General features: G+C 35.8%; 4 protein-coding genes and 1 non-coding gene across 6 annotated transcripts; 2 read left to right on the plus strand and 3 right to left on the minus strand.

The window, feature by feature from the left end:
• Positions 1-8: 8 nt before the first annotated feature.
• On the plus strand, positions 9-7,246 carry LOC132171554 (glutathione synthetase, chloroplastic). Of its 2 annotated transcripts, XM_059582904.1 has the most exons (12): positions 9-416; positions 698-867; positions 2,362-2,437; positions 2,820-2,950; positions 3,428-3,550; positions 3,646-3,726; positions 4,037-4,117; positions 4,221-4,290; positions 5,681-5,802; positions 6,247-6,386; positions 6,468-6,660; positions 6,861-7,246. In XM_059582904.1, the coding sequence occupies exons 1-12, from the start codon at positions 39-41 to the stop codon at positions 6,982-6,984; spliced, it is 1,689 nt and encodes a 562-aa protein (XP_059438887.1). In that variant the 5' UTR covers positions 9-38; the 3' UTR covers positions 6,985-7,246. The 2 variants fall into 2 exon arrangements, with proteins under 2 accessions (XP_059438887.1, XP_059438888.1); XM_059582905.1 differs by lacking the exon at positions 6,861-7,246 and having other exon boundaries at positions 6,200-6,386; positions 6,468-6,557.
• Positions 7,247-7,610: 364 nt separating this feature from the next.
• Positions 7,611-11,101, minus strand: LOC132171094 (uncharacterized). Its single transcript, XM_059582318.1, has 3 exons — positions 10,077-11,101; positions 8,895-8,918; positions 7,611-8,112 (listed from the first exon to the last, which is right to left on the minus strand). Exons 1-3 carry the CDS (start codon positions 10,273-10,275, stop codon positions 7,787-7,789), a joined length of 549 nt encoding a protein of 182 aa, XP_059438301.1. The 5' UTR covers positions 10,276-11,101; the 3' UTR covers positions 7,611-7,786.
• A 1,340-nt stretch (positions 11,102-12,441) lies between these two features.
• Positions 12,442-14,549, minus strand: LOC132171919 (phosphoglycerate mutase-like protein AT74). Its single transcript, XM_059583332.1, has 2 exons — positions 13,975-14,549; positions 12,442-13,171 (listed from the first exon to the last, which is right to left on the minus strand). Exons 1-2 carry the CDS (start codon positions 14,426-14,428, stop codon positions 12,744-12,746), a joined length of 882 nt encoding a protein of 293 aa, XP_059439315.1. The 5' UTR covers positions 14,429-14,549; the 3' UTR covers positions 12,442-12,743.
• Positions 14,550-16,970: 2,421 nt separating this feature from the next.
• Positions 16,971-17,052, plus strand: TRNAS-UGA (transfer RNA serine (anticodon UGA)). Its single transcript has one exon. It is a non-coding gene; the product is annotated as a tRNA-Ser (tRNA).
• Positions 17,053-19,316: 2,264 nt separating this feature from the next.
• On the minus strand, positions 19,317-20,799 carry LOC132172340 (uncharacterized). Its single transcript, XM_059583824.1, has one exon. It carries the CDS (start codon positions 20,753-20,755, stop codon positions 19,811-19,813), a length of 945 nt encoding a protein of 314 aa, XP_059439807.1. The 5' UTR covers positions 20,756-20,799; the 3' UTR covers positions 19,317-19,810.
• Between the last annotated feature and the right edge of the window lie 1,852 nt (positions 20,800-22,651).

A 22,651-nucleotide genomic window follows, 5' to 3' on the forward strand; every position in this document is an offset into this window, starting at 1 on the left:
AAAAGAAAAAGAAAAAGAAAGGGGGTCACAAGATCAAAATGGGCGCTGCCTATTCCTCTTGCTCCTCTTATTCCCTCGCTTTCCCCACTGACATATTTTACTCCCCACCAGTCACTACCTTGTCAAAATCCAATCCCAGATCAAATTCCAACTCATTTTTGTGCCCAACTCGCAAAATCTTCCACACCCATTTGGTAAAACCATTAAAAATCATGTCCCAGACCTCTTTACCTTCTTCAGGGTTGGCTGTGAAGTGTGGGAAAGTTGAGGAGGTGGAGACCCAAGAAGAGGGGAGCGCAAGAAAACCCATGTTTGATTATCATGGAATTGATCAAGATTTGCTTCAGGAGATGGTTTACGATGCTCTTGTTTGGAGCTCTCTCCATGGGCTTCTTGTTGGTGACAAGTCTGTACAGGTCAGTGGACAAAAAGAATGGTCATTTTGATTCTCTCTCTTTCTTGTTCAGTTTGGTGGAGTTAAAAGAATTTTCTTTTCTTTCTTAAGACTGGTTTGCTGACCCTCTGTTCGGTTACATTCAAGTTTTTCATTTCTATGTAACTTTGTAATTTGTGTTGTAATTCCTGAGAAATTACAACACTTGGAAATGATGTAGGAATTATGCTCTCTATGTTTGCAATGAAAAATATGTTTAATTATTAATACTTGAATTTGATGTTTGGTTGCTTTCAATCATAGAGATCAGGAAAAGTGCCCGGCGTAGGCTTGGTACATGCCCCATTTGCCTTATTGCCCGTGCCATTCCCAGAAAGTCATTGGAGGCAAGCGTGTGAGTTGGCCCCTATATTTAGTGAACTTGTTGATCGAGTGAGTTTGGATGGCAAATTTCTACAGGAGTCATTGTCCAGGTAGTCTCTCCTTCTTCTCTCTTCCTCGTACACACACAAACACGTACTTATTTTTATTATTATGTATGTGGTTGCTTGCAAACAGCCTAATTTATTGAATGGAAAATAGCCTCATCCAACCCACTTGACATGGGTATTATTACCAAATAAGTTCCAGTATTTTTCCCTAATAGGTTATAATGTTTTTCTTTTTTCACTCCCATAACAAATGCCTTCTTTGGTTTATCTGCTCATAGTTTTAACACCTTTAGAGCTAGAACCAAATTAATTTATTAACTCAAGCATTAGTTTCTACTAAATAAGCATGCACATGAGCATCTCAACCAGTTTCCACTTGTTCATGATTGGCATTACCACCACCTTCTTGCAAATTTGTATAGATTCAACCATTAAAGCTCACGGCCTAGGGAAGCACTAGCCAAAAAGGACTAGTTGATGTTACAATTGGACCTCTTTGAAACCACTTATAAAGCCTAGTCTCACCTAAGTAAAAAACCAATGTGGGACTTAGCACGTATGCAGTACCTTCAAAATCCACCCTCCCAATGTGGGACTAATTTTCTAGGGTGTCGCTTAAAATTTCTTGCGTTGCCACTCTTTCATATCAACATCCTCATCTCAATTATGCTCATTATTGTAATAAGTGAGATAAGGATTTTTTTTTTTTTTTTTCTTTTTGTGTGTGTGTGCGTCATTGAAGTCTTATGTTAGGATTTGATTGGGATTTGACTAGTCAAGTTGCTCATTGGGCTTTAGGACTGCATCAACCTCCTATTTAAGAAAGGATTGTGCCTGCATAATCTGACAGCATGATTTTTTTTTTTTTTTTTTAAAAAAAGTAATGTAAAACTTCATTGAAAAAGCATAACGCGTCCCTAAGTACACATGCCGTATACACACGGAGCTCCCACAAGCCAAAAACCCAAGAAACAGCAAAAACACCCGCAACCCAACCAACTCAAAAGGCCCACAACCCCAAAACCTACAAGACAACAAAGCCCAAAACCCTCAAACGCTAACAAGCGTGAGCCTTGCCTTTCCCATGCCTAGATGATTGTCCAACTAATCAACACTGTTGACCTTAAAGTAGTTGTTTGTTTTGGGTCTTGATGAGGAAATCTAAACTTTCCAAGCTTTGTTGTAATCTCCATCCAATCATTTCTAATCTTTCCACCATGCTGAGCCTCTGGTTCTTTTTATATTTTTCCCCTTTTTCAAGGATGATTTGCGTCAAAAGTATTTTGCATGACTATCCCTCGGTAGATGCATGTCATATTCAGAATAGTTTCACTGCCCCTCTAGCTTGTCCTTAACTTTAGCATATATGTTTCCTCTAAGTTTAATATGTCAATTTTGGCAATCTTCTATCCTTCTTTAAGTTTGATTTCTTCTACTTCTGGCCTTTGTTTTTCTTCAGTTTCAAGTTTCTTTGTATTGACTGAAGAGATTGGAAACATTTGTGAATTGATGTCTCTTCTATTCTTCACATTGCAGAACTAAGAAAGCAGATGCTTTTACATCTAGACTTTTAGATATTCATTCCAAGATGCTAGAGATTAACAAGAAAGAGGTAAGTGTATATTTTGATAGGGTCTATGGACAAAAATTATTGTGAGGATTTATTTTGATCTTTGTAGAGCTACTTGTTCATTTTAGTTTGAGTGTCTCCATTTCATGATTATAATGTTTGTTGCATAAATTACATTTGCATTTAGCTTATAAACAATTTTTTGAAAGAATTTAGCGTGTTATGTTAAATGAAATGCACACTAGGATTATAAAAGTGATGAAAGATCAAACAGAATCACTATGGTGTTTATGTAGTTTCATACACCCTTTACCTATTAACTTCATTTTCTGTATTTCTCCAACTACTTGGTGTAAAAGATGGAGTAATTTTTATGGTTCAGTAGTGGGGAAAATACTAATATTTTTTGAATTTTTTTACACAGGAAATACGCTTGGGTTTATATCGCTCAGATTATATGCTTGATGAGCAAACTAAATCGCTCCTCCAAATAGAACTGAACACAATTTCGTCTTCATTCCCCGGCCTCAGTTGTCTTGTCACTGAGCTCCACAGGTTGAGCATTTCTGGAATTAAGTTTGCATTTCACATCTTATTTAAGAACTATTCTTTTTAAATATATAATCTTGCTTAAGAATTTCTTGAAATTAAGTTTGGGTGTTGGGTTTGATTTCTAGTAATGAAGTAGCTGTAGTATATTCTGAGTTTCTGATTACATGTTAAAAAGGCTGTGAAGCAGGCACTAAAAGGTTAAGCCATTCACTAGTGCACCTTGGTCAAATAAATGACCTCTGTATCCTTAGCAAGGAAAACTCTCATGGGCGTTTAGAATGGAACAGGGGTTAGAATAGTGAAACAAAATGCGCCAATCAGGCATTGTAATGTCCATGTTCTTATCTATTATATATTTGCCATTCATTTGTTAAAAGTAAAGGAATGGCATACATGACAAGATTTTAGAATTGCTCTAACCACCATCTAAGTCATTCATTCTCCCTCCTGCCAACCAACATCGATGTTTTCATTCCGCAGAACCTTACTTAATCATTATGGTGAAGTCCTTGGATTAGATCCTAAAAGGATTCCTGGCAATACTGCTCTTAGTCACTTTGTGGAGGCATTTGCTAAAGCTTGGACCGAGTATAATAATCCCAGGTTAGATTTCAAAATATGTTTTCTTGGTTTCTTTTCTGCTGCTGCATTCACTAAGGTGATTTAAGGTGTATGTAACTGTGAATAAAATTGTACAGGGCTGTAGTTATGTTTGTGGTTCAGGCTGAAGAGCGTAACATGTACGACCAACATTGGATTTCGGCAGTTCTTAAAGAAAGATATCCTCTTTATGTCTATCACAGGCTCCCATGTGTAACAGGCTAGTGGTGCCTTTAAGAATTCATAAGGGTTGAAAAACATACTGCTTAGCGTGAGTACATGTGGGCTATTATATTGTGTTTCTTCAAACCTTATATTGATAAAAAGCATAGGAAAATGTTAATTTCCAAAATGATTTACTTTTAAAAAAATTATGTTTTTCTTCTCTATCCTAGATTAGTGTCGGCGCATCTTTTTTTTTCTTCCTATTTTGCTAGAAAGCCTTTTTCCAGAGTCAGCAAAGAGTTATCTTCCTTAGCTTTATAATACACATAGAATTACAACTATTCGGAAAACGATGGCAGAAATTGACACCGAAGGAGAACTTCTATCAGATGGAACACTTCTTGTGTATGTAGCCTTATGCCTTGGAATATTGAGTTTTCTAATCTAGACTTGATGCTTTACTATGTTATATTTTTCACTTTAATATACAAAAGACTTTCATTTGCAGGGGTGGTAAAGCAATTGCAGTAATTTATTTCAGAGCTGGCTATATGCCAAATGATTATCCATCAGAATCAGTAAGCATCTTTGCTTCTTTTTCCTGCTGCTCAGAATGGCAGTTTTGTCTGGAGAAGAATCTTTGCTTTTCCTTGAAATGTAAACATATGTTCTGTAGTCCTAGGAAATTTTTGGTGCTAATGGACAAATCCCAAGTCCTTAATGGCACATGAATCTGTCTTGTTAATCTTGAGAGTGATAATGATTGTCAGGTAATCTTCCACGTGTCTCTTTGTCTTTGGTATAAAGTAGGTAAAGACTGCTTGACCTTGAATGGTGGTACACCATGATGAGTGGATATCCAACATCCTCTTTTACCAATCAGTTCATGCAGAGTTGTGAATAGTAAAACTTCCTATCATCCATGGTAGGGGGAATTGACTGAATTTTTAAAGTTCGCGCATGAGAGTGTATGAGGCAATTTTTTAAGTGAAACATGATTCATAATTTATGCTTGTATGAAAGGTGCCAAACCATTACCAACTTCATCATCAGTTTCTTCATGTTCTTATCTTAATTCTTAATATTTTAAAATCTAAATGTCTTGCAAATTATCTACAAATTTTCTGAAGATAATCCTTATTTTCTTTTTGCCTTAAAACGTGAGCATCAAATCTTTGAAATGGTAAAAAGGAAATTAAAAGAAAATAAAAATAAAATCCAGCATCAATATGGCAATATTGAGATATAATCAAATGGCTTTGTGCATTATTCTGATATTGCCTCCTGAATTGTTTCTAAATCTGATAATGACTTCTAACTTATATATATATATATATATATATATATATATATATAAAGAAAATAAAATAAAAATCCAGCATCAATATGGCAGTATTGAGATATGTCATTATCAAGATTTAGAAACGAAGCAACTATCAGGAATAATACAAAAGACGAACTGATTAATATTATACTAGTCTTTATTCTGTATGTTTGTGTTCCTTGTGCAAGCACTATTTCATATTGAAATAAATGTTGCTCACATATGAAATTCCCTTCTCAGGTTGTCCTCTCCTACTTCCTCCTCTGTTTTGCTGGTTTATTTTTTGTTTTCTTTTTGATATATGTAGCTTATGTTTGTGTTCCATACATTTCCAACACCTCTATTTCCATATTGGAAGAATACAAATGCGTGCTCGCCTTGAAATTCCCTTCTCAGCTTGTCTCTCTACTTCCCTCTCTGTTTTACTGGATCCCGGTGTAATCCTCTCTGAAGTATTTCATCCATACCTACACTCTAATATATGTATATATTTCTGTTGGTTGCTTGCTAAATGATCTCTAACACAACCATATGATACTATCCATCCACTAGAATTCCACTATACCATGCCAGTAGATGTGTCGAACTCAGGATATAATGCCTATCATATGATTCTTCTATACTCATTCTTACTTGATTTGTAGGAATGGAAAGCTAGGCTACTTATGGAGCAGTCATCTGCCATCAAGTGCCCATCGATTTCTTATCATTTAGCAGGAACCAAAAAGATTCAACAAGAACTCGCAAAACCTGATGTACTTGAGAGGTATTGCATGATTACTACTCCTTACAATGTCCATGTCATTTGTGAATCAGTACTACGTGGTGTGTTTGGAAGCAATCTCATAACAAGATTGGTACTGATGGCTAAAAGAACGGTTAGTAATAGGTTAATGCAAATGACTTTCTCTGATGGCTAAAAGAATGGTTAGTAATGGGTTAATGCAATGATTTTTCAGGTGAAGTTGAAAATATAGTGTTCAGTTACTTATTTTTAACCCCACTAAATGCCATCTAGTTTCTATCAAAAGCAGGAGGCAACGTGATTTATTAAGTGATTGACATCTTTACTGGCTAAAACATGATAGAAGTATTTCTCTCACTTGCATATTTGTCCTGAAAACTATGAGTACTTCATTCTTTTGTAAATATTCGCAGAACAGGTTTACTCCAATTGGGTTTTCTTCCTTAAAGATTCCTCTGTTAGCAGGTTTCTTGACAATAAAGAGGATATTGCCAAACTACGGAAATGCTTTGCTGGATTGTGGAGTTTGGATGACTCAGAAATTGTCAAAAAGGCAATTGAAATACCTGAGCTGTTTGTTATGAAACCCCAAAGAGAAGGCGGAGGTATCATTATTTCCTGAACTCTGCTCTGCTGTTCTTGCCGCTAATAACATTGTTAACAGATGATTAATCTTTCTACTTCAGGGAACAATATCTACGGTATTGATGTGAGAGAAACCCTTCTACGATTGCAGAAGGAAGGGACCGATGGAAGTGCAGCTTACATCCTAATGCAAAGGGTATTCCCTAATGTTTTTGCCACAGTTTTGATGCGCGATGGCATTTGTCATAAAGATCAAGCAATATCAGAACTTGGTATATATAGTGCTTACTTGAGGTACATGTGCTTCCCATTTATTCAATGAAGGCACCCCCACCCCCACCCTTGGCGATTTACATGTCTCTCTTTGACAATTACTTCTATGAATCCAATTTGGCAATTGGTTTTATTAACCCCATTTTTGTTAACATACCAAACAAGCACCAAGTAAGGCATATTCATCCGGCATTTCTCATTTCTTGGAATGGAATGTGCAGGAACAAGAACAAGGTGATTGTGAATGACCAATGTGGTTACTTGCTGCGGACAAAAGTATCTTCATCAGATGAAGGTGGTGTTGCTGCCGGCTTTGCGGTTTTGGACAGTATATATTTGACTTGATGGAGCCAGACTATAAATTTTTCACTCAAATAAACCCAAAGAATAAGTCATTGATTTACTACACACTTCACATGTAGAACAAGATTTCATGGTCTTGATATTTGGCAATACTAAGGTCAAACTGGATTGTGGTTTGTGGGGGACTTTCTTGCCTTCTATTTATTTAACCTTGGGAGCGCAGTTGTAATGGGTGCGTGGAGCTCCTGGCTTTCCTTAGCCATACAGGCTTATTATATTAACAATAAATTGTGCCTTTTTGTATTGCTTGTGAACAAAAAAAAAAAAAAAAAAGTGCGCCTTGGAAGCATTTCTTAGCTCCCTTCTTTTTGTGTGTTAATTGTAAGCTAGGGGAAAAACGAAGGCAGAAATGGAGAAAAATTAATTATGATTATATTTTAAGTAAGAAGTTAAATGTGAATGATCAAACTTATTAAACATGACCCGGGGATATTATTTTCTAAAAAAATGTTAATGCACATGATTGAAAAAGAAGAATGTAGGTGTTCTTCTGGTAGGTGGATATTATTTTCTAAAAAAATAAAAAAGAAACCAATTTTTATTTCTCTCGCCTAGTTTGAAAAAAATTATCCAATGCATGAGACATGAGAGGTTGGATTAAATCTACCAACATTGATTCATTTCATTAATCTACCTTCCTTTTAGCAATAGTTTATTCTAAAAAGTATACAAGAACAGTTGAAAAGTAAATACTGTTAAACGTATCTATATTCACAAAAGAGACCTCTAAGCATCAGTTGTACGATCAAAAGCCTAACATTAGCATAAAACAAAAACATAAAAACTAGGATCGTGAGTGTGCTCTTCTTCTGTTATCCGTCCACCCATGTTCACGAGCTCGTTTCTCCCACAATGCTGAGAGCTTAAGCTCCGCTGCAAGTTCTCTTTCAGCCCTCTCCCTTGCTTCTTCGCAAGCTTCCACTCCAGCACTGCACTTTTCTGCCTCCTTTTGATAGTGTGAATAGGCTTTCCTAGTGTCCATCATTAATGCCTTTGTGTGTTCCATAGTATCATTAGCAACAGCTTTCAGTAAACTTAGTTCCTCTGACAGTAAAGCTACGAGATCCTTCTCCATTTCCTCATTCATATCTGGATCATTTTTACCACAGTCTGCACATTGTGAATAAAATGATTGGATGAATATGCAGAAGAAAATTTGCTGAACACTCATGTTGGAAATTGAACTGTGCTTTCTTTGAAAGTGATGCAGCAACTCTGCTATGAGTTTTCATAAAATTGTGGTCACAGAGGGCATGCAGAAAGCAAATGTGTAAATATCCCAGTGAGCATTTTCTTACACAAATTCAGTTTTTTCAATCACAGATTATAAACTCTGTACTGATATATCACAGAAAATGAGTTAAGTTCTTAAGAAACTAACTATTCCATTTCAATATCAATGGGTATGTGAAGGCAAGATGCTCACAAATTTCCTACCATTTTATCCCAATCTGGAAAAAGTACTAATCATATATCAGCTATGCATTACTGTTCAAAGAAAGAAGGGACGGCTGATTTATAATTTGTTCTAAAACATTTCTGGATGGGAAAATTTCAAAATCATTGGATGCTTCAAAGATTTCTACATATCCAATTATAGAAGCTTCAAAGTGCTGAAAAAAGAAGAACCAAACACAACTCCTACTTGCCCTTCTTTCTATCTCTGCAGATGTTCAGGAAGATAAATCGTATAATAATTTCATATCCTTTTGGACACATGTTCATCACCACTCTATTCCTGAAAGCACTGAATTAATATCCCACAAGAAGACATGCAAGGGTGAATCATTAACAAGTTTTGAGGTTCCAACTACCAGAACCACTTGATCCTGTCCCAATGGACAGCTTAAAATAACACTTAAACAAAAAGAAAGTAAGACACATGAACTGACCTCCAATTGAGCTGTTGACGATTTCTGCAAGAAGGATTAAAAAAAAAAAATGTATTAACAGGCATGACAAGAAAATGTAACTAATATTACCAAGCTCAAAGATAGACAGAAAAAGTGATGAAGCCTAGTAATAACAGAAGTATTGCTCAAACTTGGTTAATGGCCCATCACAGTCATCCAAGATTACCTGGACTGTAAAACCAATTTTGAGTTCGAGTAACATCTGCACCATTCATTAAGACTATAATGAAAGAGGAACTAATATCCCTTTGAGAGTGCGTTTGAAAAAAAAAAATGGCAGTTTGAAAACATGAAAAAAAAAATTACATTTCAAAAAACGTACAATTTTATAAGCTAAAACATGATTTTACCAAGCGCGTAATTGCATTTTCCTTGCTTTTCGAAATTGCTATTTTTTTAAACCATATGTTTTGAAACCGCTAGACCAAATGGACATAAGGTACAACTATCCCCAACTCCCAACCTCATACTCACACAGAAGTTAAAAAAAGATGGACCAGTGTAAATTTCACACTCCTAGGCAACCCAAAGCTTTACTAACACAGAGAGACCTAGTAAAGACTGGCTAAACTTATTTCCAAAAAACAAAAACCAAAAAAAAAAAAAAAAGGACGTCTGACTCCTGTAAATAGTGGCAGACCAAGCTGTAAGCAGTCTCTCTCAATATATCAACAAAAAAACCAGTTTCAACGAAGCTACATTTCCAACTTTAATTAGATAATAAACTAACATCAGTTTAAGGAATTAAATTGAGTAAATACTATACAAATTGGCTACTTGGAATGCTTTCCTACCCAGTTGATGCGGCTTATTGTTACCCTAACATTTAAAAAAAAAAAAAAAAAAAAAAAGATTTTTTTTCTCTAATTTTTTGAATAAGTCAAAATTGGAAACTAGCACTATTATTACACAAGATCAGCGTTTTCCGTGACCATAAAATGTAAGACCAATATCACTATTAACTCTGCAAACGGAAGCATCTGAAGCATTACTGCCAAAGGAGAACTATTTATTATGCCAAAAAAGAGAATATGTTCTAAAACAATGGTATACAAAATTTTCAAAGCCGGAACACAAAAGGAGTTAGAAATAAATATGCAAATGGACCACCAATGTTACTATATTGAAAGTTTGTAACAAGCAATGAAAACTGAACCTCACCTAAAGGTACGGAGAAGAGATCCTCTGAAGAGCAATCACAAACACATGAAGGACATGAAACTTGACCAGTTGAATTCCCCTTCAAGCGCCAGTACAGTGGCGGCCCAACTGTGTATCCAAGCAAACTCACTCCCACCAAAACCAACACCAACCTAAAAACCGCATTAGTATAGATCCCATGATCCGGTGGATAAGCCATCTATTCCCTCCCAAAAAAAAAAAAAAAAAAAAAACCCAAAAAGTGATTTGACCCAAGAAAATGAAGAACACCCAAGATCAAATATCAAACACCCATTACTCGAAATCGGGACATAACTCAATCTTTGGTGTCTACTAGAAGAGAGTGAATATTTTAGCAAGAAACGAAGAATGCCCACTATCAGGAACTAGATATGCATTTCAAGATCTGGGTCACACACTTTGAATAAATAAGACTGCGAGACAATCATTGGACGACCCGGGTGTCTTCTAGAAGTGTGTGTGAACTTTTTTTTAGCAAAAATAAAGAACACCCAGCATCAAATAGGAGCAGATATTAACTATAACTAATGATTGAAGCACTTTCACTTCGTCTCGGATTTTATTTCTGTGTGTCTGTGATACACGAGCACTTTAACTTTGTTTCTCAGGGAAAATAAAGGAGACTCAGATCCCAGGAAAGTGTAAAGAAGAGATGTTCATGATGAGATAAGCAAAATGTAGGTAGATTTGTAGCGAGAGAGAGAGAGAGAGAGAGAGAGAGAGAGAGAAAGCACAAAAGAGAAAGATTCGGTTTGGGGGTTTTGGTTAGTCAAGTAGGAGGCTGCTTTAATCATTTTGCTGGATTGGGGAACAGAAAACTTCTGTTTTGTGAAAATTCCGCATTGGCCGATGTTGGAGGGCGCTCTCCGATTGTCAGCAATTGGGCCATGTTCGCACATGGCGTGTCCTTCTGTGTCTCTCACAACGAGAATCCTTGTTCATCTCTTTCTTCTTGGTGGTTACCAAACTATATCTTGTAAAAACTTAAACTTTAGAGCATATCATGAAAATGGATGACTTTCATTGTGGATGTAAGAAGAGAGTGTGATAAGAATTCATTAAGTGCCTTTTACTATTTTTTTTTATTTATGACAAATTCAAAAATTAAATTAAAAAACAAAATTAAAAGATGGTGATTGTGGTGGTTGGAATTACTATGGCCTGTTTGGGATTTTTTACGCTCAAAAAGTCCGTTTTAAAAAAAAAGTATTCGTTTTATAAAAAAAATTAAAAGCGCTTTTAAAGGTCAAAAAAGCCCAAAATGACCAAAAGCACTTTTGGCAAAAGCATAAAAATGAAACTTTTGCTCAAAATTTATTTTGGACTTAAAAACTTTATTTTTCAAACGCAATCACAAACATGCTCTTAAAGTCTTAAATCTAGGCTTTTGACAAATTAAGCAAAGTAATATCACCATTCTATCCCCTTCAAAAATATATATATATATCACCATACTATCAATCAAATTTGATTGAAAAATCTTGAGAGAGCAAATCAGAGGGACCTACAGATATTTTCATTTAGATGAATATAGCTCATAATTGGTTTTTACGTTAATTCCCCTAGTTTAGAGTGTTGATGGCATTGTCATTTTTGCAGACTAAAAGTGTAATTTTAAACTAAATCAACCAAAAAAAAAAAAAAATTCATTTGGGAGTGTGTATTTTTTAAAATTACCATCAAAATTTGCATTTTCAAATTGCAAACAAGGTGGTCAAATTTAAAGTTTAAACTACGATACCGAATGCTTAACTACATTTTTAAAAATCGTATATTCAAATCATTAGTTTAAAATTACATGTTTTAAAATTGCAAATTGAATCTGTATGCATCTAATCGGTAGTTACCAACTTCCCATTTGAACTAGATGAACATCTGACTTTTGGAGTGCGCGGGAATAAGAGTATATTTGGGATTGTGTTTGAGAAATATGGCTTTTAGGTCCAAAAAGTACTTTTGGCAAAAGTTCATTTTTGCCATTTTTAAAATAAAAAAGTCAAAGGGGTACTCTTGAAATTTTTTACCAAATATGATAGTTTTTGTTTGGTACAATTTTTTAAATACTAAAAATATTTTTTCAGCTCTTTAACGCAATCCAAAACAAACTTGAGAAAGCTTTTGACAGCGTGTGCATGGAAAACGTTTTTGGAAGTTTGTTGCATTAGAGTGTTGTAATGTGTACAAATTGCACTCTCTTTTGAGTATGGTGAAGAATTTAGACGGGATATTGTGGGTATCGCTATAGTAACATACTCCATTGCCGAGAGAAGAAAATGCTGTAGCCTGGAGACTCAGGAGCTAAGACACATAGAACAACATTACTCAGATCTTATTTTGATGCAAGAGAGGTACCAATATTTTATTCCTCTGTATTATATTTCCAACATAATCAAATTTGAATGGTTGTAAAAGTAAGTTAAAAATATCCACAAAGGTATAACCTTTGTTTTGGGTCAATCTGTAACAAGGAAGCCAAGGGTTATAGCAGTTCTCCCAACTCTCAAATTGGAAGCTTTGATCTTTACTACATTACTTTATACCACCGAATCACCCTCAACCCTTCCTGTTTCTAATATTTGAAAAACCAACATGCACAAACCACAACCTAGTAAATCAGTACAATTTTCAATTCAAATGCTGGACAATCTATAGATACATACTAGAAGAATCACTTGGATTTCTGTTATTACTCTCTTCCTCATCTGATTCACCCAGAGGATCAAAGAAAGCATCAAGATACCAGGGGCAATCGTCATTCCAGTCACCCTTCTTGGCATTTGCTCGCCATTTTTGGTCAGCTATCATATCTTCGTCGAGCCCCCATTCTCGCATTTCCTCCTCCGTGTGATGGATTGCTAAGCTGTATTCTCCGCCGCATCCTAACTCTATCACTCGGAATTCGCAGTTCCCAAGATTGTTCAGGTGCTCAAATTGCTCGGCCGTCCACTTGAACCACTTCATGAGGAAGACACGCAAGGTTAGCCCGTGTGATACAATTATAAGATTCAGGTCATGGGAAGGATCATGGTGAAGCCTGTTCATCTCTATGTCCCTCCATAAGGATTCAAGAAAACCTGCAGGATTCAAATTATCTCCTCATTGTTATCATTTCAGTGACAGAAGATTTTGCAAATAAAATTCTTCTTTTGGGAGTATACTTTCAATTGATAGACTCAACAATCCCCCAACTACAATCATAATGTAGGAGTAAATTCTTGTACTAGATTGCAGAGGATATGAATCTTGCATTTCCCTTTTACTCTTCGCAGATTTTGGGACATGGCAGCACACATTGATGGTTGTTTTTATCTCAAAAATTAAATTTACAAAATGGGAAATTAGCAAATGTCATTCTAGTGTTAATTTATCATATATATTTCTTGCTAATTCTCAAAGCAAAGCTATATGGAGGCCACCATGAATTATGAAAGTTTTCAGTTTTGATTGCTTCCAACTTCTTTCTCCTTCCCTACATTTTTCCACCAGCCAAACAAAACATCGAAATAATTTGACCTAAAGAAAAAGAAAAGAAACCCAAAATCGTATGCATATCACTCAGGTAGCTTACCAAGTAGAATTCATCAGATCTCAACAATTGTTTTTCAAATTGAGATTGGAAGAAATTTAGTGAGTAGAATACCTAAGAATTCTGAGAGATCGTCGTCTTACCATTTTAAGCATAACCCAACAACTGATTAACTAACTAACTAAACAACAAAGCACAAAAATCAAAGAAAATACGTCCAAAAATTCTTCAGAATATATTTAAAAAAGAGAAGAAAAGAAAAGAAAAGAGAGAACTACTTCCAAAGCCCATAAACAAAGCAACTAAAAGCCAAAGAAAGCAGAGAAAGGAAAAAAGAAAAGAAGAACATACCGCAAACGCGGTCGAAGACATCGGCGGCGGACTCGCCCTCGGGGAAGCGATAAAAGAATCGGCCAAAGCGCTCCCGAGTCTGTTTGATGACTTTCATCCTCTCCTTCACCTGGAAGTTCCCGAAATCCTGCTCTCGGATCCGGCATTCCTCTCGGACCCCAATGACCCGCCGCTTCGAGAAGGCCCGCCCGATTTCCCTGAGCGTCGATCGGGCGCGGGCGTAGGGGGACACGTAGAAGTAGGCCCGCCACTGGGGGGACGAGCACCCGTCGATCAGGCTTCGGAGCTGGGCCCCGGCCTGGCGGGCCTGGGCCAGGCCCGCCTCCGTCAGCGGGATTTGGTGGTCCGGGATGGTGGAGTAGGCCGCCGAGTCGAGGTTGCCCCTGGACTCGCCGTGGCGCATCACGATTATGCGCTTCGGCAGCACGGTTCGTTGATTGCCGTGGGGTGACATAATTATCTGGCTCCTATTCCTATCGTTCGTGCTTGACTTTGCGTTTCTGGTTGCACCAAAATTCAAACTTGTGCGTTTGCAATGAGGATGGGCAACGTATTTCTAGCATCGTCATAAAGTGTTCTGGATTATCGCAAATAATGAAAACGCGTTCCTGTTAATTAATTTTTTAATCCCAAAAGAAAAATAAAAGTGTTTTTGGTAACTGTTAAAGCAGCCCAAAAGATCTTACAAGAAAGGTTGAAGCAAATCTTGGCTCTATTTTTAACGTATTTGGAGGGTGTTTTTGGTTTAGTTTGAATTGGAAAAAATATTCTCAAATGATATATGACTTGAACTTGGTTAAGATTAGGGACAGCAATTCGTGTTTGTGTATTGGGTTCAGGTCATGTCGATACATAACGTAAATATAAGATTATATATTTAATTAAACGGATCAAACTTTTTAACCCTAATTTATAAATTTCATGTTGAATTCGTGTCGGGTTAGAGTTATATCAAGATATTAACTATATATAAGTCAATTATAATCCAACTCATTTAATTAAAAACGCAAAACTTTTTAATCATAACTCACTAATTTTGTATTAACTTTATAGTTGAAAGATTGGCTCCTTTTTTTCAATGATGGGCTGGTTGGATGTGTCATTCGACTCATTCCCCATCTGGCATGATATGTCATAGATTATAAAATGGTTTGACGAAATCATTCTCTCATCTTTAATTTATATAATCTGTTTCTTTCTCATGAGCCTACGAATTTTATAATATTCAACCTAAGACATTCCATTCTGGGATTAAATTAAACTTTTAAGTAAACTTACGTATTAAAGAACCAGTTGGAAAGTTGGATCTAGTTCATAGATTAGCCCCCTTCTGCCTTCTTTACGAGAACTCGATCTAAGAAAGTCAAACTCTATATATTTCGTTATTTCCAGCTAAGAAGCCCACAAAGCAAGAAATCTTCCTTCTTTTGACCAGGAAATTGTTGAAGGAATACTACAACTTGTTCAACTCGTTCCCATTGTTTGCCGGCTATAAAATTTTCACAGATTTTTTTTTTTTTGTACATGTCACCGTCAATGGCTGTCTTTCCCTCTCTACAATGATATGCCATCGGGCCTGATCATATTATTTATCCAGCTATTGCAGAAATTATAGTAATTTTAAGAGCCGCAACTTTTAAAAGAGGGCTTGAATTGCAACATGGAAAATTGAAAAGCGATGCTTTATAGGGCGTGCAAGCATTATAGAAGGATGACCAATTAATTGACAATGTTTGACTAGTGTTGCATTCTTTACAACAGTAAGAAGTGTTTCACATCAGAAGAGAAGCGAATGGTGCAACTCATAAGCTAAGAAATGATGCACTTTCTCTCATGGACGAAGACTTGAAGTGGCTGGTTCAAATTTTTTTCTCATCAATAGTATGAATGCGAGAATTTCAAGTTGGCCATTTGGTCAAGATTTTTTGGCTTATGACCATTTTTATCACCATGGAATTTCTAATGGTCATGATATATGACCGTTTGGTGATTAACCATTATCAAGATTTTTGGCTTTATGACCGTTTGGTCATTAAGAGTTTTCATTACCATTGAATTTCTAGTGGTTCTGACCATTTGGTCATTAACCATTATCAAGATTTGGGCTTCTAGCTCTTTAGAACAAGGCTGATAATCACGACTATAAAAAATGCCCACTAGAGAGCACTATATATATATACTTCATTTATTTCATTCTATTGCTCTAAAAAAATTATGAGATTATTATTTGTAAGGAAAGATTGAAAGGTTGTTTATTTGGCCTTTGTACTTGGAAGTGTGTTTTTAACTAAAGTAAACGCTATAATATAATCTTATAAGATTGCATGTCAAAAAATTCGATCGCATTAAATAATTTGGAAACACGAAATCAATCCTTTAAAACAATGTTCTTGCATGATTTTACAGCACGAAATCAACCCTTAAAAACAATGCAACAAAGCAAGTGTTGTGATGTTTGATACTTTGATTCCTCTATATGCTTTTACTTTTTAGCTTGAAAACTCACTTATAGCCAACAATGTTCATTGTAGGTTCATAATTTGTGCTAGAAGATGGATATGGCTCATGGTAGTAGAGGGGGGAGATGCTAGCCGGACGAAACCGGCTACAACATTTGTCCATAAACTTCTATAGTATTTTTTTTCTCAAAAAAAATAATAATAATAATAATAATTAATTAATTAATTAATATTTCTCTACAAAGCAACAACACTTGTCAAATTTTCTCATATCCAGTCACACTAGAATTGTGCAATTAAGTTTGTAGTAAACTAAACTACTAAAGCAAATAGATGACACAACTAGATGTAACATTACCAGAATAGATGGATACCCGTTTGGTGCATAATATTAAAGATTTTTTCAACTTTACGGATTTCACTCACCCAAAATTAGTGTATAATATTTCTCATTACTCTTTGTCTGATAACTCGTAAAAAAGCACATGAAAATTAGGAACTATTAATTTTTTATGATGAGAGTGATTAAACAACAATGTCGATATGTCCGAGTGGTTAAGGAGACAGACTTGAAATCTGTTGGGCTTCGCCCGCGCAGGTTCGATCCCTGCTGTCGACGAGTTTTACTTTTATATCCTCCCTCTTGGACGCAGTCAAACACAGGCTACATATACTTTTATGTTATTAACAAAAGTAAATGCATGGTAGGATTGTTTGATTAGCGTACTAAAAAAAAAAAAAAAAAAAAGTTAAAAGAATTGATTAATTATTGGAAGACCATATCATATAAGGCGTGGTAGGACGGAGCCCGGTGGCTATTGCCCACTCCAGGTTCAAGACCAACATTAAAATGCACCTCTTGGATAACAAACGATCCCTTATTGACTCCCTGGACACCCATGGTTTTCTGACAACCCCTCCCTTGTTTTACAGGTGTAGGCAAATGCAAATGACGGAGGAAGGGGGCCAGCATAGGCCACCCTCAATTCTAGTAAAACTTTACTTCCAGCTTATTGGCCCATACCAACAAATATTTTTTGTCCAACTCAGTAAAGATTTTTCCCCTATTCACTAATTCTTTTAGCCCACCCAAGAATCTTTTGGCTTTTACCCATTCAAACCTACAAGTCCTAATTATATAAAAATTTTCAATAAGTCTTTTGGTTCTTCCCCATTCAAACTTTGAAGCCCTAATTGTAGAAAAAAAATTGTAGTCCCTACTAGTGTTGGCTACCACAAAGCAAATATGCCGGTCGAATAAAAATGAGAAAGAAATAGATTGATAAGACATAAAGGTGTGTTGATCCAAGTAAAATGAGTTTTGAATTTTCTATGAGTAAAAAATGAAGAAAGTTGTTTGTAAATGTGAACAAAATGAGTGACTTTTTTGGGTAGAAAGGAAAAAAAAAAAAAAAAATAGTGGGTTGCTAAACGGGCATCTTGAAAAGTTTGTACATGGAGTTTGCTCTTTTTATTGGTATTTTATAAAAAATTATAATTATTTAGTTGTTATTTAATAACTATAGTTATTTGATTGTAGACTACAATATTTTTTAATTTTTATTTGGGGTACTCTTTAGTTTATAAAAACAACCAAATGAAAAAATTGTAAAAAAAAAAAGGTTTTGGTTTGGCCCCTTACCATAAGACTTCCTAGCTCCGTCCTTGGGGTACTAATGAAACTCTACCTCTAAAAGTGGCAAGAGGTCACTGTAAATGTTTCTTGCATTAGGAGTGAAAATGTGGATGCTAATGCAATGATCGCATTCGCATTCACATAATGTAGGTATATGTATATAATTCATGCTTATAGTAACTATAAAAATGCCTTATCTATAGTAGAACACTATTATTCAGATCACACTCATTAATCATTTTGTTATAAATTACAAATCCAACAAACATTAAAAAAAAAAAAAAAAAAAAAATCTGAAATTCAAAACATAAAACATATATATATATATATAGTCTAAATGTAGCACATTCATAAGTGAACATTGATGACAATAGATCTACGGCACATCATGAATCCAAATAAACATCCCTACAAGTAAAAATCATGAATCAATTAAATATAAATAACACTTGTATTATAAGTAAAATATGACAAAATAATAACTTTCATTTCTAACAAATTTCTAAGCAAGAGGAAGAAATGGCTCAATCAGTATACCTTGAAATTGCTATCCATATCTGCATATATATATATATATAGTGATTTCTACTAACTGCATCTATATATACTAATAACGTATAAAAAATATATGAAAATAGATGCATGCAGTTATTATACGTCGGCATTAATTTCTCCCTTAATTACCTTGCAATATTGACAATTCCTAACTTTTTCAAGCATGTGTCACCGAGTGTTATATAATCAGGATAAGTTAGCATATGGCTTTAATCTAATTAAAAAAAAAAAAAAAAAAAAAAAAACATTGATTTAGTCAAAGCTATGATGACTTTTCAAAGCAGTCAACAGCGTCCACGTGTAACCTTATCCTTGTCGTTTTCCTTTATTGCTCCTTCCGAGGACCGACCTGAGCTTCCATTGTCAACTTCACACCAAGTCCCTCTCCGCAACTTTTTAAGTAAGTACTTGACCTCAACGACCCTCATCGTCTTATCACAAAAACATGTCCACCAGTACTTTTTTGGGCTAATTTTCAAAGTCCTCTCAGCATCTTCTGACAAAAATCACACCACCAATCTTCAAAAATCACATGAATTTCATCATCTTCACGACTTTTGCCATAAACACACAAGAATATCCATTTACATGTACAGATTCCACAAAAAAATCATGAACAAAAACGTACATACATACAAAGGTGGTCTTTTTATGCTCCTTTGTTTTGAGCAAATTGGTGGTTGTGGATGATATTGGTGTCTCAAAAATTTGGTATATTTGATGAAAGATGAGCTCTGGAAAGATAAAACAGAACCCCTTATAAATCATCTAAAAAATTACAGAGAAAATTGACGGTGGTGCATGGATGTGGTATTGGTATTGGTATTCTTCAGAATTTTCTTTATTTGATGGAAGATGAGGTCTCAAAAATGGTACTGAAACTGTGTTTATGTTGTTGAAACAGAGCCATTCTAAATTTGGCAACCTTTGTCTGTCTGTCTCTGTCTCTGTCTCTCTCTGCTGGCGATGCAGAGCAATTGGGTTGCTGTCGTACGTATGCAGAGATTCCACTGTTATCAATACCAAATTTAAGATGGGACACATGCATCAACCATCTCTGATTGCTAAATTTAGCAGATAACACGTTGCAGAAATCTTCAACACGCTTCCAAAAGACACACACACGAAAAATTATAACCTGGTTGTCTCTCTGGCAATTTCGCAAACACACGTGAGCATGGTAACCTCACCCGGTTGTCACACAATGCTGCCTCCATATATGCAAGTTGTGCTGGTGGTGACTGTGATGCTGGTGGTGGTGGTGGCTTGCCAACTCGTGACATCTAATGACCCCGTCGCCACTCGCCGGAAACTTCCACTCCCCACTCTCCTCTTCTTCTTTCTCTTCTTCTACTCTATCTTCTTCATCCCCACTTACTTCTTCTTCTTCTTCTTCTTCTTCTTCTTCTTCGAAATCTGTTTCTTCTTCTTCATCTTCATCGGGGTCGTCTCTGATGAGGTGCAATCTCAAGCGCCCATCTTGTCGGGAAGCACGGAGAATCTCGGTCCGATCAATCCTGACCTCAGTGAGCTCAAGGCGGCCGTCCTTCCTAACAGCACGGAAAAAGAAATTACGCTGGCCGTTACGAGTCATGGAAGAAAGCGGCGGCGGAAACTTCTTGACCTCCGCTCCCTCTTTCCTCCATTTCATTCTCGTCGAAATCGTCGTCCGCCTTTGAAACCCATCATTACTACTCTCATTATTCCCATTAATCTCCTCCTCAATCTTGTCGTCGAACCGTCTCTCGTCGGAGCTCTCAAACCCCAGACTCTCGGTGCACGACATCAACCCGTCGACGCTGCCTCCTATATCATCGATGAACCCTATCCCGCGGGGGTCTTTGTCTTTCATCATCATCATCATCGTCATCATCATCGGAGCTGCCGGAGGAGGAGGAGGAGGAGGAGGTGGAGGAGGCGTGGATTTAACCGAAGACGATTCAAGAACGTTCGGGGAGCGTTGGATATCACCCCCGCCGGCGGCACTGATCAGTCCCAACCCTCCCGCAAGCGACGACGAAATGTGGTGGTGACACGGAAGCTTGTCAGTGAAGGCAGTGGTGGTGGTGTCTATGGAGGTGGTGAGGCCAAGAAAAGCGTGGACGCTCTTTTTGCAAAAGCTCATAACCATAGTTGGGAAGGCCAAGATCTAGAAGATTTGGCAAGAAAGAGAGAAAAAATGGACATGCAAATGGTTTGGAGAAGGAGATGAGGGTATTAATAATATCCGCACGCCAAAGATAGGGGAGGAGAGAGAAACAGATTATGGTGAAGGAAATGCCAGCGAGACAAAAAGGTGGTGAAAAATGAGCTGGAGTGATAGAGCAAACGGTGCCGGGTCCCACGAAATATGGCCTAAGACTTCGCTCAGATCTGCCCTTCTCTTCCACATTTTTTATTATTATTTATTTTATTTTAATTTTAGTTTCCTGCTTGCTTAATTAATTTCTAGATACACTCATCATTTTCGATCTCTATCTATCTATCTATCTGGTTTTGATTTGTGTGTTGGAAGCTTCGGAATTTGGGTAGCTAGCTATGGTTTGTTGCTTTTCCAGGGCAGGTGGATGTTGTGTAGCTCATGTGAATCCTCCTCTTGCCACACGTAACTAAGTTACTTGTAGTTACTTGTAAGTTAATATGGCGCTGTTGTTTCGGTGTAAAATGTTTTATTTTTAAATACAGTTAAAAAGACTGAGTTAACTTTTTTCTAGAAAATGCTTGAAATATTATTTCGCAATTAATTCGTATGGAAAATTAGCAATTTCTTTTTTCATTCACTTATAGTAACATGCTAGATAAGGCTGCAGTTAAACAAGTCAGTTGATAAGATTTAGGTGAAAGAAATTTTTAATTGTATCTGTGATATTGTTTATGCTCTATAGTTTCTTGATTGATGAATGGAACCAAATATTTATTCAAAAAAACATATGAGTATCAACTTTTATTCACCACATTAAAATATAAATATAAAGCAACTAAAAAAATTAATCTAAATATTTTGTTTAATTAAATTAGACACATATTAGTTAACAATTGGGCTTGATGTGATTGATCATAATTAGATTTTGATCAAATGGTAATTCTAAAAGCCACCTTATTTTAGAGCGATACAAAAAGAACACAAGAAGAACTTCTAGAATTATTCTTTATATATTTTCGGTTGACTAAGGTTGCTTCTCACAATTGCGTGTCCCAGGGTGTGGGAGTGCAAGGAAAAACCTAAAAATGTTTTTTGTCGAGTACAAGAATTAATATTCATGAGACGTAAAATGGTTTATGCTTAAAATGGTTTACGCTTTTCATTGCATAAACCATTTTATGCTTCATGAATATTATTTTTCTTAGTTGACAGAAAACATTTTTAGTTGATCAATATTTTACGTTGTGTAAAACACTAAAAAAAAAAAAAAAAATTCAAAAAACAAACAAGCCAAATTTCTGGGTTTCAAAACCGTGTGATAGCATCATGAGGATTATACTTGTTGTGTTACTTGTGTAAAGAAGAGAAATGGGTCAAATGATGGGCATGATGATCTGGCCGTTTGGTAAAGTTTGATTAATTAATAGGATTTTGTACAGCCATGAATTGTTGGACATTGTTGTGTGTAACACTGGGTTGGAATGCTTCCTAAAATTAGATTACATCGGGGGATAACAACTAATTAATCAATCATAATAATTGGATATTAATTTTAATTAATTAACATGCATATCTCTCTCAGGAAAACCTCAAAGCAAAAAGTTAAATTAGCAATCTTCAGTTGAGCTGTAAAATGGTGTCATCTAAAATGGCAATTTCTGTCTCATATAATATGTAAGGGTTTCTAAATGAATATACGATAGAAATTTCTTCCAAATCAGTTTAGAAGAAATATCTTTCAATCCATTTAAAAGAGTGTCAAGTGTTTATAAATATTTAAAAGGCACATTAAATTTAGTTTAAATTAGTAAATTGTTATTAATGACATTAATAATTTATTGTGCATTTTAAATATTTATAAACACTTGATATTATTTTAAATAG

The sequence above is a fragment of the Corylus avellana genome, chromosome ca2 (genome assembly GCF_901000735.1).
Source record: "Corylus avellana chromosome ca2, CavTom2PMs-1.0".
NCBI classification, from domain to species: domain Eukaryota; kingdom Viridiplantae; phylum Streptophyta; class Magnoliopsida; order Fagales; family Betulaceae; genus Corylus; species Corylus avellana.

Coding starts and splice junctions, on each gene's coding strand:
- LOC132171554 (XM_059582904.1), top strand. CDS start 39: ATGGGCGCTGCCTATTCCTCTTGCTCCTCTTATTCCCTCGCTTTCCCC. Junction 868..2,361: donor CTACAGGAGTCATTGTCCAG/GTAGTCTCTCCT, acceptor TTCACATTGCAG/AACTAAGAAAGCAGATGCTT. Junction 5,803..6,246: donor AAACCTGATGTACTTGAGAG/GTATTGCATGAT, acceptor CTCTGTTAGCAG/GTTTCTTGACAATAAAGAGG.
- LOC132171094 (XM_059582318.1), bottom strand. CDS start 10,275: ATGGCTTATCCACCGGATCATGGGATCTATACTAATGCGGTTTTTAGG. Junction 8,919..10,076: donor TCTCTTCTCCGTACCTTTAG/GTGAGGTTCAGT, acceptor TCCTTCTTGCAG/AAATCGTCAACAGCTCAATT. Junction 8,113..8,894: donor CGTCAACAGCTCAATTGGAG/GTCAGTTCATGT, acceptor CACAATGTGCAG/ACTGTGGTAAAAATGATCCA.
- LOC132171919 (XM_059583332.1), bottom strand. CDS start 14,428: ATGTCACCCCACGGCAATCAACGAACCGTGCTGCCGAAGCGCATAATC. Junction 13,172..13,974: donor TGTCTTCGACCGCGTTTGCG/GTATGTTCTTCT, acceptor TGAATCCTGCAG/GTTTTCTTGAATCCTTATGG.
- LOC132172340 (XM_059583824.1), bottom strand. CDS start 20,755: ATGGTTATGAGCTTTTGCAAAAAGAGCGTCCACGCTTTTCTTGGCCTC.